The following is a 19,280-nucleotide window of genomic DNA, read 5'->3' on the forward strand; positions in this document are numbered from 1 at the left end:
TTAAAATTACAAATCCTGCAGTTCAGCCATGATTAAAGTGCACATTGCAGACTTTACTCTGAGGGCATTTGCATATGTTTCAGTCACAACACTTTATCTATATGGTCCCCCCATTTCAGTGCACCTTAATGTTTGGGACAATTGGCTACTTAGGTGTTTGTGATTCCACAGGTGTGCTTCATAAGATACCTCAGCCTGCTTCTACCCTTTGGAGTCAGTAGTTGTCATTGTCATTGACATGAAGACGAGAGCTGTGGGCGGCACGGTGGTGCAGTGGTAGTAAGGAGACCTGTGGTTCGCTTCCCAGGTCCTCCCTGCGTGGAGTTTGCATGTTCTCCCCGTGTCTGTGTGGGTTTCCTCCCACAGTCCAAAGACATGCAGGGAAGATGTATTGGCGATTCTAAATTGTCCTTGGTGTGTGTGTGTGTGTGTGTGTGTTTGTGTGCCCTGCCTGGGGTTTGTTTCCTGCCTTGCACAGTGTGCTGCCTGGGATTGGCTCCAGCAGACTCCCGTGACCCTGTACTTAGGATATAGGGGGTGGATAATGGATGGGTGGATGGATGGACAAGAGCTGTGCCAATGAAAGTCAAAGAAGCCATTATGAGGCTGATAAACAAAAATAAAAACGTTAGAGACCCTTAGGATTATCTAACTCAACTGTCTGGAATATCATTAAGAAGAAAGAACACAGTGAGTGAGCTCAGTAATCGCAAAGGGACTGGTGAGCCAAGGAAGACCTCCACTGGTGATAAATGAAAAATCCTCACCTTGGTGAAGTAAAAGCCCTAAACGCCTGTCCGACAGATCAGACACAGTCTTCAGGTGGCAGATGTGGATGTGTCAGAGGACTTCATGAACAGAATTGAGGAGGCCACCCTGCAAGATGCAAACTACTAGTTTGCCACAAAAACAGGACGGCCAGATTGCAATTCATGAAAAAGGATTTCACAGATCCTGCAGAACTCTGGAAAAAGGTCTTGTGGACAGACGAGACAAAGATGAACCTCCATCAGAGTGATGGCAAGTGTGGAGATGAGAAGGAACTGCCCAAGATCCAAAGCAGGCCACCTTATCTTGGGCATGTATGGCTGCCACAGATACTGGCACACTTATCTTCATTGATGATGGAACTGCTGACGGCAGTGGCACAATAAATTCTGAGGTGTATAGAAACATCTGATCTGTTCAAGTCCTAGTAAATAACTCCAGTCTCAGTAAGCGGTGCTTCATCCTACAACAAGGAAGGTAATGGTCCCAAACATACTGTTAAGGGAGTTCTTCGAAGCCAAAAGATGGAAAATTCTTGAATCACCAAGCCAGTCACCCAATTTAAATCCAACTGAGCAGGCCGTCCACATGCCGAAGAGAAAACTTAAGGGGACAAGCCCCCCAAAACAAGCAGGAGCTGAAGATGGCTGCATTAGAGACCTGGTAGAGCATCACCAGAGAAGATCCTCAGCACCTGGTGATGTCTATGAATCAAGCAGACACTGCATGCAGGAATGTGTGACAAAGTCCTAAATATGATGGCTTTAACAGACCTGCCATTGCTGTGTCCCAAACATTATGGTGCCCTGAAATGGGGGGGACCCTGTACAAAAAGTGTTGCCAGTTCTACAAAATACCCTTAAAGTAAAGTCTGCACTTCAGTCCCAATGTCTGAATTGTTTGATTTGTAATTTTAAACTGTTGTGCAAAGGGGGAATCAAGAAAAAAACGTGTCTTTGTCCCAAAACATTCTGAAGGACATTTTTAAATGATCCATTTGTTTGCTGACTCAACTTGGTGTTGTTAAGTGGACCGGAGCTTCTCCAGTAAGAAAGCAAACCCAGACAAGTCTTCATTCAGCGCTCACACATACTGGACGGCCATGTTAATACGGTTTCGAGGCCTTGTGTTGTACCTTTAGTTGATTAAAAAAAAAAAAGGTAAAATGGACAAAAGGAGACCAGCTAGTTGTACGAATTGTGAAGCAACAACGCTAAGGACCGCGCTGCCCTACCACAAACCAGATCTGCTCTGTCCTGTTGGCTCTGATGGAGATGATGTTTGTTATTCAAATACATTACTTAAACCATGTCCTTCGGTCAGGCCACTGCTGGGTCTCAAGGGTGGGCTTCTTCTGGCATACGAGTGTGCCTTGAAGCAATGTGCAGTTCTTGAACTAATTTGACACGGATGATCTTTATTTGTGGTTTGATTGTACTTCTCTTTTCAAACAGCAGGGAAAAGTACTGCCAGAAAATGTGCAGACATGTGGAGAAGGTTTATACGTTACACAAATTGATAAATTTAATAAAAAAATGGCATATGTTCATTACAAAATGAGACCTAAAATAGGACACCAAATGTGTTTGGAATTAAAAACTAATGCAAAGAGTCAGCCTCATCTACGCCACATTTTTCATTTCATTTTCTAACACTCTTTCCAGGGAGATGACAAGCAACCCTGAATAAAACTCTTGATAATTGGAATTGTTTTATCTTTTCATACTGTGGTGGTTTGTGTGGTGCACAGTCTCAGACTCGGGGTAACTGGAGCCGTAACCGAACGACTAGGTAATGGGAGAATTGTGTGCAACGACTGGTCACAAAAACAAAAAGAGTTCTGGTTTAGTCCAGAGGTGCCAACACCTTTTTACAGTAAAGTCCTGCAGTTCAACGCAAGGACATTAACAAAAATAAGAAAAATAATTACATGACTTCAAAGCACAAAGTGATGAGAAAAATCCAACAAAAAGATAAACAATTCATGAAGGACAAAAACAAAAAGTGTAGACAAAGACAATAATGAAAAATGAGCACCCACAACCACAGAGTACGTTGTAGCGGTCAGGGGCCGCTAAGATTCACACCGTCAAAGATGATGGTGATTTATTTATTTTAATAGAGGAGATCCCAGGAACGTCCCCAGCCTTGGATCGACCCACACACACTCACAACAGAGACAATAAAGCACACTGGGAACGGCAAACAATTACAAATATAATGACCCAAAAATAATTAATGAAAACAGTAATACCACCCCTGACCCCTTCGGCGATATTACATATAAACACTAACACCACACAGCAAAGTCCATGTAAACCAAACCAGATGAAGATGAAAAGTGACAAAGTTAAGTCCAGCGATCTATATGTTGAAAGGGTGAAGGAACAATACAGTCCTACCGGTAGTTACTGATGATGAGGATGAAATCAGATGGTTGATTCAGGAGCGCTCCACTCTTCCGGAAAACCAATGAATCCAACACAGTTCTCAGTGCACAGGTAGACAGACAATCCAGACCCCAACGAACGAATACAGTCCAGGACACAAAGATTAATTAAAGTTCCAATAACAGCAACGACAGATAAACGCAACACGCACCGCACCCAAACAAAACAAACTTTTTTTTTCCTTTTGCCCTCTGCCCTCCTTTGACCACCTTTGACCCCAGCAGCCCCTGCAAGGACTGCTGGGAGATGCAGTTCTTATAAAGTAGCACTGCTACAACTTCCACCCAGAAATAAGTACAATTCAGAAGTAAACTGTCCTCAATAATATATACAGGGCCGGCTCCACCATTAAGGCGCAGATCATAGGGGATGTGGGGAGAGGGGGCCGAGCCGTACGGGTTACCCACCGAACAGTCACACTAATCCGCTTGGCTTAGGGCACAAAATAACCAAGCACTGCCACTGCATGTGAACAAACTTTGAACTCTTCTCTCTGCTCCACCAGCTCCACAATAAAGAAGCATATGTGAGCCTGAAGACTGGTCAAAAGATGCCACCTTGGCCAGGGTTGTCATTTCCTTAAAGCATTTATAGCCAAAGGAAAGCTTAAAAATAGTGAATTTACCCCAAAAAATAGCCCAATACCTGAGGTAGACAAAATGACACACCCGAACGTGGGGAGTGTCAAAGTGTGACAGTTAGGGTGGTACATAGCATCAAAACCTGGGCCGCAGAGATGTTTAAAAGCAATAGAATGGGTACAAACCATCACACAATGGAGGTTGGTTGGGGCCCTGTGAGTAGTCCACAATGGAAAAGAACATCCAAGTGCAAATAGCAGTGGAAGGGGTGACAGATGTTTCCATAATTCAAAAGTCAGAGGCCTGTTGTCAGTCTGTGCCTTAACCCCTACTCGCTATCACACTTCACACACATTAATCTTTTTATTTTATTTTTATTTATTCTGAATAATCAATGAGCCGACGGCCACTTCTGCACTCGCCTAACCCCAGGCTCTCACGTTTTTTTTCTCCCAGTCCGATCAACGGCGCGGATTCCTTTCCAGCTTTCCACGCAGCCCCCATATCTCATTCCCAATCTGTGTTTTGCTTTGAGCGACTTTGATCAAAGCCTTCATATTCCGGCCCAAAGCCTTTGGATTAGCATTCCTGCATAAAAGCGGATTTTGGGATGCCAAGGACAGTTTGGATGTGCATAAGTAACACTTATCTTTTGTATGCACATTCGTCTAAACATTTATAGTGTTCTTTATTTTTATTGGTTTGTCATTGTCACCTTATCAAATTTAGGAATATTCATAACTTAAAGATAACTTGGACTGAGGGCAGTTGGCATTCCGACTTAAAGCCACTCTGTGTTTCTTGTATCTGTAAAGTGAGCTGACCTTGGAAGTGCAAATATTCCTAACAAGAATATAACAAATGGAATTGAACTTAATCCCCTAAGTGTTTAAATAAAGGGAGATGAGCTTTTTATTTGAAAACAGCTGTTTTTGAGTCCCCCTAATAAAGTTAACACCACTTTCAACTTAATTTGCCTTATGTCACAAGTGCAATGAAATTGTTACTCCGAATTTTCAGTCAATAAAAGTTAAAAGAGAATACAATAATTAAAAACTGGCCACACCAGAAGGCGTGCGAACTGTTAAAATGAAAGAACTGCCCCCTGGGTAAACACTGATGTGGATGAGGTCCCCCTCCCGGGGTCCTCTGCCTGTTCCATTTATTTACTTTTGGCTTGTTTATCACCCATCTGCATGATTGTGTGCAGCCCTTTATAAATAACTGCACTTTATTTTCCTATTAATACGTTTTGCATCACTAAGCAGAAACATCTGCCAATGCGATTCATTTCATCTGATATTTAGAAGAGCTCCATAGCTGTCTGGTTTGAATTTAGCTGGTCGAGAGCTGCAGTACATGACTACTCTGCGGGGCTGGAGTTGTGCCCCATGAGCGCCCATCTAGAGACAATGTGGCTGAAGGCCTGGCATCTGAGGATTTGACCAGAAGACCTTCGTGATAGCAGAGTTAAAGGTAACGGCCATTTTTAAAAAGTGAAACTGTCCAGATGCTCCAGCCTAGTGCCTGTAGGTATCGACTTGTTATTTCTTTCTGTCAAGCGGATAGCAAAACCTCGTTAATTAGCGAAAAGGAAATGGCCACCGTGACGGATCAGCTCCAGCGTGTGCATTTGGTTAGTATAAAAAAAACAAGTACAATTGCAGTAGGATATAAATCAAAGTCTCTACTTCTCAGACATCTCCTGTATATATTTATTTATATTTCTGACCCAAAAGTTGTTTATGGTTTGAAAAATCGTACTTTTAATCTTGCATAGGGTAGCAAAGGCGAGGGGCTACCACAAGGCAGTAATCTGTAGGCTACAAGTCCTCGTTGGAGCCATAAATCTTAATAAAGCAGGTTTGAAAAGGAATGAATGGTTAGGTTTGGCTGGATGCTCATACAATAAGCTTCCTGTTTCAAACCAGTTAAATCGCAAAATGGGACATTTTATAAAATAACTAGTTAACTGTTCTAAACTATTTAGAACAGTGCTTCCCAATTTCAGTCTTGGTGGTCCAGCGTAACTGCTGATTTTCATCCTACCCAACAACCGTATTTAATTTTCTCCTATTTTCTTTTTAAAGGAATACTCTCACCTAAAAATGATAGATTTTTTATATGTTGCTTATCCCATATAATTTGTACTGATGATCAAGGAAACATTTTTAATCTCAAGTTCTCATTCAAAACAGAGGTAAGTTATAAGATCTAACTGGCATCTGTGGTAGCAAATGATGGACAACAGCAACCAACATTAAAAGTGCCCATGGAAAAAACTCACATGACTCATGAAGCATACTGCACATGGCAAGTCCACCAATCATTTACCCAAAAACATGTATTTTTATTACAACTGTATTATTACAAGGGCGGAGTGGTGGCTCTGAGGCTAAGGATCTGTGCTCGTTTCCAGAAGGTTGCCGGTTCGAATCCCCGTCACTGCCAAAAAAGAGATCCTACTCTGCTGGGCCCTTGAGCAAGACCCTTAACCTGTAATTGCTCCAGTGGTGCTGTACAATGGCTGACCCTGCGCTCTGACCCCAAGGGGTATGCGAAAACTAACAAGTTCCTAATACAAGAAATTGTATAAGGCGAAATAAAGAACAAAAAACAAAATGACCTACTGTATAATAAAACACCAAGTGGGCTGAGAATCTCCACCAGTTGTCATTGGGAATGTGTACTTCCCTGTGGATGATCACCGCTGAACTTTGTCCCATGTTTTGGTCCCACTTGGAGAATCTTTACCGATCGTCATAGTTATCCCCTTGGACTATTGCTGCTGTTTGTCATGCAGGGAGTGGGTTTGGGGTGGAGGGGGGCTTGGACCTTGAAAATGGTGACCCATCACAATGCTTTCTGCAAACTATTCATGTCCCTGCCTCATTCAGTACTACTGTAATTCACGACTCCACGCGACACATCTTCAGACATCGTGAGACCCAAATGAGAGACCCTTTAGACTGAAATGTACAGCTGGAGCAGTATACCCCAGAGTGTTTAGTGATTTCGTCAGAGGACTGTGCCCAGGATGTGTACAGATTACATGTGTGCTCTCCAAGGTCTCATGTGGACAGCATGCCTGTACATCTAGAAACGTCAGTGTGCTGATATGTGGAACCAAATGGACCGAGTTTGTAGATTTTTGAGACAGAGCCCAATGCTAAAACATCAGCTCAGCCACAAAAATCTACCATAAGGGCTCCACCAGTTCTATAAAAAGATTCATAAGATAATGGGGGGTTTGGGGGGGCTCCTTCAGTGTTCTCATCTCTTGTTTCACAAACTATATTGCACATACCCAGGCTAACAAAAAGCACATGGACACAGGTAACCTTTGGCCTCTCAGGAGAGGCGAGAGCTGGCAGGCATGCAGTGGTGAGGGGTATGCGTCAGAACTCTGTGGATTTATTGAAAGCACATGAGCTGTGTTGTCCTTTATCGGGCATTCTAGAGGATAAAGTCCTAAATGTGCTGTTCTGGTGTGAAAATATGATCTTTGAAAACCGTTTGATAAACATAATGAGGTACTGTGATCTGTGAGGTGAACATCGTCTTCACCCGTTATGTCAATTTCAGGGTGCTGGGAAGACAGAGTCTTTTCAGGAATAATTGAACGAAAGGCAGACACCAGCATCACACGGAGGGGGTGCCACTCCATTGCTTGCAGTAGAGAAGACCTACACAGACAATGGGGGGATTCCACATAGGCATAGGCAGGATTTGCAGCCAAATTAAATTACTGTATATACTCGTGCATAAGTTCTCCTGAGAATAAGTCGGGATGGTGTTTTATAATGTCGGTCGTATAAGTCGAATGCTGAAACTCACGCTATTGGTCCAAGAGATTATGATATGCTAACGCCCACCTGAGAGAGTAACCACTGAGCACACGGCCTTTTTTCCTCTATGTCGGTGCGGCAATGCGCTGTATCAGCGTGTGCTTCTAACCTACCCCTCTGTCTCTATTAGTGCCTACGTGACCACACGGTAATACCCAAACTATTCTGAAGTGACGTTTGCTGTGTTTTGTGTATCTCACACCCTCATAACACCTTTATCGTAAGAGCATCCCTTATCTACGACAGAGTGTCCGATCAGAAGAAAATATGAAGCTGGTTTTAAATTAAAAGTCGTTGAAGTGGCGAAAGAAATTGGTAACTGCGCTGCTGCAACAAAACTTGATGCGCCGGAGAAACTGATGTGAGATTGGAGGAGGCAAGAAGATGAAAAAAAAAATTAATTAAGGGCTGCATTTTTGAACGAGCGTACAAGTCAGGGTCTGATTTTATGATTGATTTTTCGGGTTTCAAGACCCGACTTATACGTGAGTATATACGGTAATCATCACACATAAACTACAATGTTTATTGAAATGCTTACTTTACAGAGGCTCGTTAAATAAAATATCCATCCATCCATTGTCTCCCGCTTATCCGAGGTCGGGTCGCAGGGGCAGCAGCCCGAGCAGAGATGCCCAGACTTCCCTCTCCCCGGCCACTTCTTCTAGCTCTTCCGGGAGAATCCCAAGGCGTTCCCAGGCCAGCCGAGAGACATAGTCCCTCCAGCGTGTCCTGGGTCTTCCCCGGGGCCTCCTCCCGGTTAGACGTGCCCGGAACACCTCACCAGGGAGGCGTCCAGGAGGCATCCTGATCAGATGCCCGAGCCACCTCATCTGACTCCTCTCGATGCGGAGGAGCAGCGGCTCTACTCTGAGCCCCTCCCGGATGACTGAGCTTCTCACCCTATCTTTAAGGGAAAGCCCAGACACCCTGCGGAGGAAACTCATTTCAGCCGCTTGTATTCGCGATCTCGTTCTTTCGGTCACTACCATAGCTCATGACCATAGGTGAGGGTAGGAACATAGATCGACTGGTAAATTGAGAGCTTCGCCTTGCGGCTCAGCTCCTTTTTCACCACGACTGACCGATGCAGCACCCGCATTACTGCGGATGCCGCACCGATCCGCCTGTCGATCTCACGCTCCATTCTTCCCTCACTCATGAACAAGACCCCGAGATACTTGAACTCCTCCACTTGGGGCAGGATCTGGCTACCAACCCTGAGAGGGCACTCCACCCTTTTCCGGCTGAGGACCATGGTCTCGGATTTGGAGGTGCTGATTCTCATCCCAGCCGCTTCACACTCGGCTGCAAACCGATCCAGAGAGAGCTGAAGATCACGGCCTGATGAAGCAAACAGGACAACATCATCTGCAAAAAGCAGTGACCCAATCCTGAGCCCACCAAACCGGACCCCCTCAACGCCCTGGCTGCGCCTAGAAATTCTGTCCATAAAAGTTATGAACAGAATCGGTGACAAAGGGCAGCCCTGGCGGAGTCCAACTCTCACTGGAAACGGGTTCGACTTACTGCCGGCAATGCGGACCAAGCTCTGGCACCGATCGTACAGGGACCGAACAGCCCTTATCGGGGGCCGGTACCCCATACTCCCGGAGCACCCCCCACAGGATTCCCCGAGGGACACGGTCGAACGCCTTTTCCAAGTCCACAAAACACATGTAGACTGGTTGGGCAAACTCCCATGCACCCTCCAGGACTCTGCTAAGGGTGTAGAGCTGGTCCACTGTTCTGCGACCAGGACGAAAACCACACTGTTTATTTATTTACATAAATAAAATATGTAAATAAATATAACAAACAAACAACAACCCCCCCCACCCACCAGCTAAGGATCTGCACTGGCATCTGGAAGGTTGAAATCCTCATTATTGCCAGAAGGGATCCCAATCCGTTGGGCCTTTGAGCAAACCCCTCAACCTGAAAATTGCTAAAGTGATGCTGCACTCTGACCCGCAAAGGTCATACAAAAAGACAATTTCCCCTCAGGGATTAACAAAGTATATCAAATCAAAAATAAAACACACATAAGAGCTTGAATAAGAGAGCAGCTGCTGCCAATCACAGGCTTGTAGACAGGAGAGCGGCAGGTCAGATCTGCTCAGTTCTACTGCAGCTTTACATTTAAAGGCATTGACATTCAAATAGTGCCACTCCAGTTTATTGTGTCCACAAATCCAATATGCTAACTGAAGTTTATTCATTTCAGTGTCCCCCTGGTTAAGTCAACAGCATTCTAGGGTCAGAATGATTCAATCATTAGAATATTAGTACAGAGTGAATCTTTTCTGTTGCTGAGTTGAGCCTCAGAAGTCGGATGTCGGAGCTGGGAATGACGTCATTCCCTAGTAAATTGCTTTCCAGTGACGTATTTGAAAAAGCAAAATGGATGCGTCCAGGAAAACGTTTGTTATGCTTGCTCCATCGGAATAAACAGCAGTTGATAACAACACATGAGGTATTTTGTGTATCTAAACACTGCAGCAACACGTCCACAGTTGGAGAATACTGTGTGTACGACTGATTTAATTAGACACAAATAGACAGAAATGCTAATAAACTGTATTTTACTACAGCTGTCACTAAAGTTTACAGTGTTTGTCTCCATTTTGGATTAATGTCATGATCTGAAGTCGGACAGACCAGCCCTGAGTCTCCAAGTTGGAAATCCGACTTGTAGGGACGTTCCAGTTGAACTCGTAAGTTCCGACCCAAGTAAACATTAACCCTTTTAATTAATGCTTAAACATTAAACATTCCGGCACAAGAAAACATGAATCAGGATGATGAAACGTATCTCCCCAGGCAGGATCTTGGATGAATTCAATCAGCTGTTTCAGTGACTAGGTAGCACATTTTAGTTTTAACCATAATTGCTCACTTTTTCACCGTTGCCCATTCCCTCATTTCTAGTCCCGTCCTGCCTTTTCCTCTCCATCTGATCGTATCAGTTGAAAACCATCCAACATTAAACTAGCGTCTGAAATGAGAAGTTTAAACTGGTTCTCTGCAATGAACAAAGGCCACAATACCTGAACTCGTCGTGGCTGCTCATGATCTTTTAAAGTTCATCCAACTTATTTAAAAGCGATCAGACCATCCATGTTTATAAAGACAGGTCAGTTCTTACTTTTATCCTTGTTACGTATTCATTCTGTCTTCGGATGATCTGCTCCTGCAGTGATCACAGTACCATCAGGATACGGGAAACATTTGATGTATGCTACTTTACGCTGTCAGAGTCTCTTACATTCTCCGTTGTTCTAGATGTGGGTGGCCATCAAATTCTTCTGATCCTCTTTGCTCACCCTTTGACAACTTTCAGGTTCCCAGCTCATCCAAAGGGGCAGTTGATGCAGGCTGGCCACAAGGGACTGCATCTGCGATGAAAGCAACATATCTTCAATTTTAAAAATTATTTAAGATTGATAGTAACAAGCCAGAGATCAAATCTTAATCTTCTTCTTATAAATAATTAAATAAATTGGTTAATAATCCTTAAACAAAAAAAGAAAAAAAAGGTTATCCCCTGATTCTCAGAAAAGAAGAGAGCACCCTTGTAAAAGCCAAACCCAGTCTCTCACAGCTGTGCCACCCCACACTAAGATCTGATATGGCAAAATACCTGTGGCAATGCAAATTGGCGCTACAGAGACCCTCGGGGCAATCGTAGGGCAGGCAACACAAGAATTACCAGACTTCAGTGTGCTGGTGTGGACCCCTTTAACTTTGTTCTTTCTCTGTTTGTCTTTTTCAGGCTGTCCTTCTACTCCGGACACTCCTCATTCTCGATGTACTGCATGCTGTTTTTAGCAGTGAGTATTACCATCATCTCCTTTATGTGTTCTGTATGAAATGTCCACATGATGCAGCAAATTTATTTTATATCTCGTGCTTGTTTAGGAATTAAGAATAACGTATTAGGTTTAACTGCATCTTTGGTAGAAACATGAAAACTTTCTACATCAAAGCAGCCTGGTGCAGAAGAGCAAAATTACAACCACCATTTTAGTGGCCATTCTCAGGTTTGGGCATCTGTGGGGTGAGACCCACTCCATTCATGTCATTCTTCGTCACCTCTGTCTTCTTTATTGTCTCTGACAGCACCCATTTTTTTTTCACAGTAATTCTCTCCCCTTGTCCTTCAGATCCACACGGCTTGTCACCTCCCATCAATCTGTTCTCTCGGCTTAGTGGTCTCTTCTTCCTTAAGAGGCGCTCATCTCCTTAAGCCGGTTATTTTCATGCCAGTGCTCTCCTAATCTGCTCTTGATATTTTTTCATTGTCCACATCACATTCCTGTGCATCATAAAACATCATGCATAGTTAGCGTAGATATTTCCCTATATGATAAGAGTCATGGCTGGATCTACTATCGTAGTGACATGAATGGGCATTCTGGGGCCCTGGTTCCTGAGGGGTCTTTGCATATGTGAGAAAAAAGAAATGCCGACGTTGCGTTTCAGTAGCACCTCATGCTCTTCCTAGCACACTCGACACTCAGTGTGGGGTCTTTGTAGCAATCTTAATATTTCAGCATGCTCAAATCTCCGAGGGGACACTCGATGTTCGAACAGCTGCATGCTCGAATCTCCGCGGGGTCCCAAACCCTTAGTAATCACGCGCTCGAACCTTTTAAGGAGACCCCCTCTCTACTCGTTTCATATATGTGTGATGGTCATAGAGGATATGCTTGTGCCTGAAGGGGTGGTGAGGTGAGGTGAGGTGAGGTTGGCCTTTCTTGAGTTGTGACACCCTGGGGGCCTATAGGGGTCCTAATCTGGGTCACATCTCACTATTGCCATGACCGCTGATTCTCATTCAACATATAGCATGAGTAGCAGATGCTGCAACTTTCTTGAAAATATCCAATTGATGATATGTTTTGTTAATCCCTGATGGCAAATTGTCTTTTTGTGTGACCTTTGGGGGTCAGAGCACAGAGTCAGCCATAGTACAGTGGAGCAGTGTTCAGGTTAAGGGCCTTGCTCAACGGCCCAATGGATTAGGAGCCATTCTGGCAGTAACAGGATTTAAACAGACAACCTTCCAGATACCAGCGCAGATCCTTAGCCACAGAACATCGTGTTTGTTGTTAATTCTGAAGGTAAATCTACATCAGTGTCACACCACACATTCAAGGAAGATGACTACAAACTACTCCTTGCTTCAGCAGCCCGGGCACTTTGGATTGTCCCACCTGCTTCCACCCTTTCCTTCCCTTCAACACACAACTTAATCTTTCCAGCAATAAATAATAAATGTTAGGCTTTTGATGTACAGTATGTCTAAATGCATTTCTAAATGTATATGACTTTATGACGGGATATAAGCATGAGGTGAGGGTGTAGCGAGTTCATCCAAACACAATATGAGGAGCCCGGCACACACGAGAACCTCCTACTCTTAGTAAGAGACTATAATTATATCAGGTTCGGAAACCTTAGCCCTAATGTGATCAACTTTAATGGAGGTGGCCTTTATGAACTGCAAAATAACCACCAGAGCAATTAAGTTGATTAAACAAACAGAGTATATATTATGAAAACCCAAACAGAACTATAAACATATTCCCCTTTAGAAAATCCTACACAAAAGAAAACTGAACAAGTAAACGGATACTAATTAATGTGACCGTACACATGAACCAGCCCTTTATAATGAACTACACAGAAAAACATCAAAGTAGAAAAGGAAATGAGAGAAACAATAAAAGAAATAGGACTACTTACAACAGCACAAGAATATTCACAGCACATACATATACTGTATATACATATACTAGGGGGTTTGCCGCCTGCTTGCTTCCATAACCACCTCTAAACCCGGCCTACGCTACACGTCAGCCATTTCACATCTCTGCTGCTCGCGTTGTGAATAGGGGGGCTGAATGCACCCCAAGAAGACGCAGTCGCTCCTCCAAAACGCCTTCTTTAACGGTGATACAGTGGGAAACAAATGGTTTTTTTTTTTTTTTTTTTTTACCTCCTCTTTGCTCGATCAGCTGCCGGATTGCTGCTGCCGTGTGATCTCCATCTCGCGTGGTGTTTCGAACATTTAAAAGCCTGTACAGCAGCTGTCCTACTCTTTCTTTTATTTCCAGCCCCGGGCCTGGTCAAATCTCTTGGCACAAAGGCTCGTCTCACAGGACGTAAGTTCTTAATATTTTTTAGTTTATAATTTAAAAACGGAATAAGAATCTGAAAATCTAACAACATCACATTAAAGTTTGATAAATTCTGAAAAGAATGATACCAAACACATATATGTAGTCTTTAAAATAAGACCAACTTAAAGCATGACAAAACACATGACATAAAAAGTCACATAAAATCGTTGCACTTTTAGACTTAGGATTTTATATATATAATATATACAGTAGATATATACAAATATAAATAAAACATACACCCAATACGCATTCCCCAGTACCTTTTGGCTTTGGATCCAACCAGGCTGGTATTTCGCTGTTATGTACAGCGCACTGGTAAAATGTACCACTGTCACGTTTGCCCTCTACAGTATAAAGGAGCGTTCTCACCGGCTTGGAGACCAGACTCATCCTGGATACCGATGTCCGCCTCACCCGGGTGTAATGGCGTTAACGTTCCTCAATGGAAGACGCAAACGTCACAAATCAACGTCAGCAGTGTGCACACCGATATCCTCCCCTGGTCAGCCAGCACTCGTTTTTGAGTGCGCCTGAACCAATCTAGATACGGAGCGTTTTGTGCCTTATGGATCGCTCCCTTTCTAATCCTCTTTCCCAGCTCCATTGCCCCTCCTTTTCAAAATGCGCACCTCCTTTTGTTTTTGAAGTCGGTCCATCCTCTCATGACACACACCAGCGCGTTTATACAAGGACCCTCAGGCTGGTTTGGTCCCCTGTTCCCCTTAAATGGATACCCTTAAAAATACTCAATCCCTAGGACATGTATTCTAAGGGAACAAGGGGCAGAAACAGACACAGCACATAAAATATGTAGCAACCATTACAATGGAAGTTAGAAGAGAAGAGTACAGGTGGCAAGTTAATATCCATCCATACATCCATTTTCCAACCCGCTGAATCCGAACACAGGGTCACGGGGGTCTGCAGGAGCCAATCCCAGCCAACACAGGGCACAAGGCAGGGAACCAATCCTGGGCAGGGTGCCAACCCACCGCAGCAAGTTAATATTGATATTAAAAATATGGGTAATATTTTTTATTGAATTGATTATATTTATGATGTGGATCAGTGTAGTGATGAGGTGGGCGGCTGACATCACTGGGAAGGGCTCCACTCATAGTTTCAGGAAACGGTCTGTGCAGAGCAGACTAATGGAGCTACTCCTTTAGCTCACACTACAAAGAGACCACCTCAGAGTCTGATGCTGCACGTTCATGGCTGACCACCGGCAGTTCACCACAGTGCACTTCTTTGAACTAAGGCAGTGAGGATGGGATTTGCACAGTGGATGGGGGGAGTGTAGTGGTGATGTTGGGAGAAAAGGTGGGTCTGACACAGAGAGAGACGTCAGCAGACGGTAACACTAGTGGAATAAAGAGAAGACGGGTTATAGAATAATTAAAAATGATTTGCTATCTCTTGCTCTGCGCGGACTTTCAGCACCCTTCCTCTGGGTTTGCGTATGTTTGAACGTCTCTTAACTAGCACTTCCTTTCTTAAGTGCGTTCCCAAAAAGCCTGATTCTCAGACCCCGCCATTATTTTTAAGGCACCTTTTGAAGGCGACTCTCTCAGTACACCTCCTGCTGGCGGCCCCACTGTCGGGTGAGCTCTGTTAATGCCCGCTCCTCAGACTCTCATTATTTTTGAGGTGCCTTTCTCGACTCCTGTCCGGTTTTATACTTTCTATCTTTAAACTTTCCTCCTATGCCTTTACTCTTCATCACGTGTGTCACACTCGCACCTCCTCTGTCAAACGCATCACCAATGCCAAACTGACCAATCACACCAAAGACAAGCTGACCAATCAGATTGCTCTGAGAGGCTGGACGCACACACTGATCGTATCTAAATGAAAGCCCTGCTCTCAAAGGTTGGTACTTCTGATATCTTAGCTTCTGTTCAAGAATCAAACATCTGCCTTTCTCAGATGGTCAATATCAAGATTAGTCGTGGAAGACCTGGGGTCAGCTTAAATTCCATCCATCCATCCATTTTCCAACCCGCTGAATCCGAACACAGGGTCACGGGGGTCTGCTGGAGCCAATCCCAGCCAACACAGGGCACAAGGCAGAAACCAATCCCGGGCAGGGTGCCAACCCACCGCAGGACACACACCCACACACCAAGCACACACTAGGGCCAATTTAGAATCGCCAATCCACCTAACCTGCATGTCTTTGGACTGTGGGAGGAAAACCGGAGCGCCCGGAGGAAACCCACGCAGACACGGGGAGAACCCATGCCCAGAGGAAACCCAAGCTTAAATTCCAGGCCTGACTAATACAACATTATCTAGTGGACTCCAGTAGGCATTCTTAACCTTGAAAATGTAAAAAATGTTGCTAGTTTAAAATTTTTCATTTTTCCAAAGCATAATTTTATGAGCTCAACATATTTAAATCTGCATGTTTTAACTTACTGGAAAAGATTTGAATGTTGAAAGAGAATGTCAGAATTAGGTCTGTGGGTGGTCAGAGGTTTTCATCGGCAGACAAGTGGTGGTGGGACGTTGCGACACTTTGAGTGTTTTGGTTCCTTGATGATTACTGTGGCTGTAAGTGAATCCCACGCGTGTTAATCTGACTTTACAGCTGATCCCAACACTGGCATACGGTTTCGTGTTTAAGCAGGGCTGTAATTCTAGATGTTAAACACATGTGCTCCCAGTTTTCATTCTGCCTGATTATGGTAAAACACCGCAGCCATACTTTAGACCAAAAACAACAGCAATTTATTTCTTGTATGGCCCAGAATCACACAAGGAATGCCTCGATGGCCTTTAACAGGCCCTGTTTTTTTGAGAGCCCCCCGCTTTGTCTCCCTAAAGAGACAAGGGGAGAAAAAAAAAAAAAGCCCAGTGTTATTTCAGCTCTTTGGGGTTTTGGAGCCCTGTACAAAAAAAAAGTCTGATTCCCTCTGAAAATGTAAAAGAATAAAAGGAAATAACAAAATAGTTATGGGAAAATATGTTCATCAAGAAAATGTTTATAACATGCATATAACAGCAGGGGTGAGCAGCGTTGGTCCTGGTGGGCCGCAGACTTTTGTTCCAACCCAGTTGTTTAATGATTTATTGCCGATGAAGCACTTATTGCTCAAGTGACATTTTTTTTCTGCTTCATTTTAGTTGCCTTGATTAAGATTTTGAACACTTAATTACTTATTTTAGTTCTGTATTCATTGTTTTAATGACTCCTTATTCCCAATAAACTGCAGAAGACAAAGGGGCCAGCAGTTCTCCATCTTGTTTGTATTCATCATTCACTATTTGGTTTAATTAAGAACTCAGAAGGAAGCTGAAAAGAAAGTGAAGAACTGAAAATGACTTCTCTGTTTAAGGCTTCAGATCACTTGGATGACACGTTGTGTCCTTAGAAAGAAAAACCAAACTGTGATTTAAAAATGAACGGAGATGGCAGAGTGACAACACTAAAAAAACATGAAATTAAATACGATCTGTTACTGGGGAGGACTGGCTTCTATAAACCTGCAGCCACTGCGGCCCTCCAGGACTGGCGCTGAGCACCCCGATGTACAGTAAATATTTATATAAAAAGATGCAATAATAAAAAGTGCTTCATTATTTTCAGCATGATAAATGTAATTGAGAAGGCTGTGCTGGCACCGTACAACACAGCTCTCTTAAAGATGGCCTTAACGTAGGTGACATGTTTAGCCTACTTTGATATTTTGTCTTTGTTGCAGTGACAATCAAAAATCTACTTTGACATAAGCGTGAAGCAGCAAACTGCAGTAGGGTCCTAAATGCTTACCCATTTAAAAGTCTACAACTTTAATATTAATAATAATAGTAATGTTTTACATTTATTTAGCACTTTTCGCTTTTTAGTGAGTGGGGAGCCACTTCAGCCACCACTAATGTGCAGCATCCTCCAGGATGATGTGATGGCAGCCATTTTTGCGGCAGTACAGTCGCCACACATTAGCTGTTAGGTAGTGAAGTGGTGAGAGAGATGGCCAGTTAGAAGGGGGGCACAATGACCAGGCCATGGTGGGCAATCTAGCTAGGACTTTGAGATCTACTCTACTCTGCTCTTTAAGAAAGATGCCCAGGGATGTTTTATAACCACAGAGAGTCAGGACAAAGCTTTGTGGCCTGGGCGAGCGCAGATCAGTGTGGCATTCAGTTCAGGCCGTTCATTTTTCCAGTAGCTACATATGATGCCAAGCTTTATGGCTGAGAGCTTGTGGAGCTCCAGTAACACTCCAGTAACACTCCACGGTACACACTTTAAGAATCGCGGCCTTAGACAGGCTCATGAATTTATTACGGTTTTAGTGGCATTCACTCAGGGTGCTGTAATTACCGGGTTTTGATCTCAGGCAGGTAATAAATAATGTCTGAGGAGTATCACCTATCACCCTAGATCAGATGTCATCCATTCACTGAGCTCTTGTAAGCCAATACCAGAGTCTTCAGTGGCAAAGACTGTTCTCAAACCCGACATTGTCAAGTGCCACAGACATCAGTCCATCCCAGAGCACCGTCACTTCTCTAGGGCCCATTTAGCATGACGTTCCTAGGCCTGCTTAATCCATTTCATGGACGGTTTGATTGCTGGAGCCTCTCCCTGCAGCGCTGGGCACAAGGCTGCACTTCTGCTCACACCTAAAATGCAGGTCTTTAAAATGTGAGAAGATGACCCCCGTACAGCAGATTCAGAAAGTGCTGAGACCCCTGGCACATTCCACACACTTTATTGTGTTGCAGATTTAATTTTTAAACGGATAGTTTGGCTGTTGACTCTCAATAACCTACAATGACAAAGTGAAAACATCATAAGACAAGACGAGACAACCAAGGCAACGTCAATGCATTGGGGCACCTTGTGGCAAACCCTGTATAATTAAATAAATAATGAAAAACAAAATCAAATGAAAATGCACGTCAAACTCCTCAGACTGGAGTCCTCTCCGGTGACTGACTAAGACGGCGGCTCCTCCGGCTATGACGTGTATGGGCAGGGACAGGCGGGTCCAGGTGGGTGGAACCCTGGAAGTGACATTGGAGGAGGAGAGCGGTCAGTCTGCCCTGCTGCAGAAGGAGGAAGAGAGAGGCTCCTATCACACAGCGCCAACCCCTGGACTGGCAGAGAATTACCAGCACCAAAGCCCTTAAACTGTCTCCCATGCACACCCACGTGACAGGTTTGCATATTTATTAAAATAATTAAAATTAAAAATAATTAAAAATCAAGTCTGTCGTATTGAATAACCTTTCAGCACAATTGGCAGATTTCTTGAGAAAGTTGCTTCATTTTGTCCCCAACACTGAACTATAGGAATGTCAGGAGCTTTGAGCCAAGTGAACAAAACATCAGGTTTCAGCGATGCCAATGCATTTAAAAAGGTCTCTCTAATAACCAATGAATCTTAAGTAATTAAGGATAAGGAAAGGGAGTCGGCCTTCAGGACACTG

The 19,280-nt window shown here is 43.8% G+C and overlaps 1 protein-coding gene across 5 annotated transcripts in view; it reads left to right on the forward strand.

Annotated features, from left to right (window-relative positions):
* Positions 1–19,280, forward strand: part of plpp1a (phospholipid phosphatase 1a) — a 195,066-nt gene that overhangs the window by 156,927 nt on the left and 18,859 nt on the right. For all 5 annotated transcript variants that reach the window (XM_028802612.2, XM_028802613.2, XM_028802614.2 and 2 more), the window contains exon 4: positions 11,423–11,480. In XM_028802612.2, the coding sequence (XP_028658445.1) occupies positions 11,423–11,480 (58 nt within the window). The remainder of the gene's footprint in view (positions 1–11,422; positions 11,481–19,280) is intronic.

Source organism: Erpetoichthys calabaricus, chromosome 5 (genome assembly GCF_900747795.2).
Source record: "Erpetoichthys calabaricus chromosome 5, fErpCal1.3, whole genome shotgun sequence".
In the NCBI taxonomy this organism is placed as follows: Eukaryota; Metazoa; Chordata; class Cladistia; order Polypteriformes; family Polypteridae; genus Erpetoichthys; species Erpetoichthys calabaricus.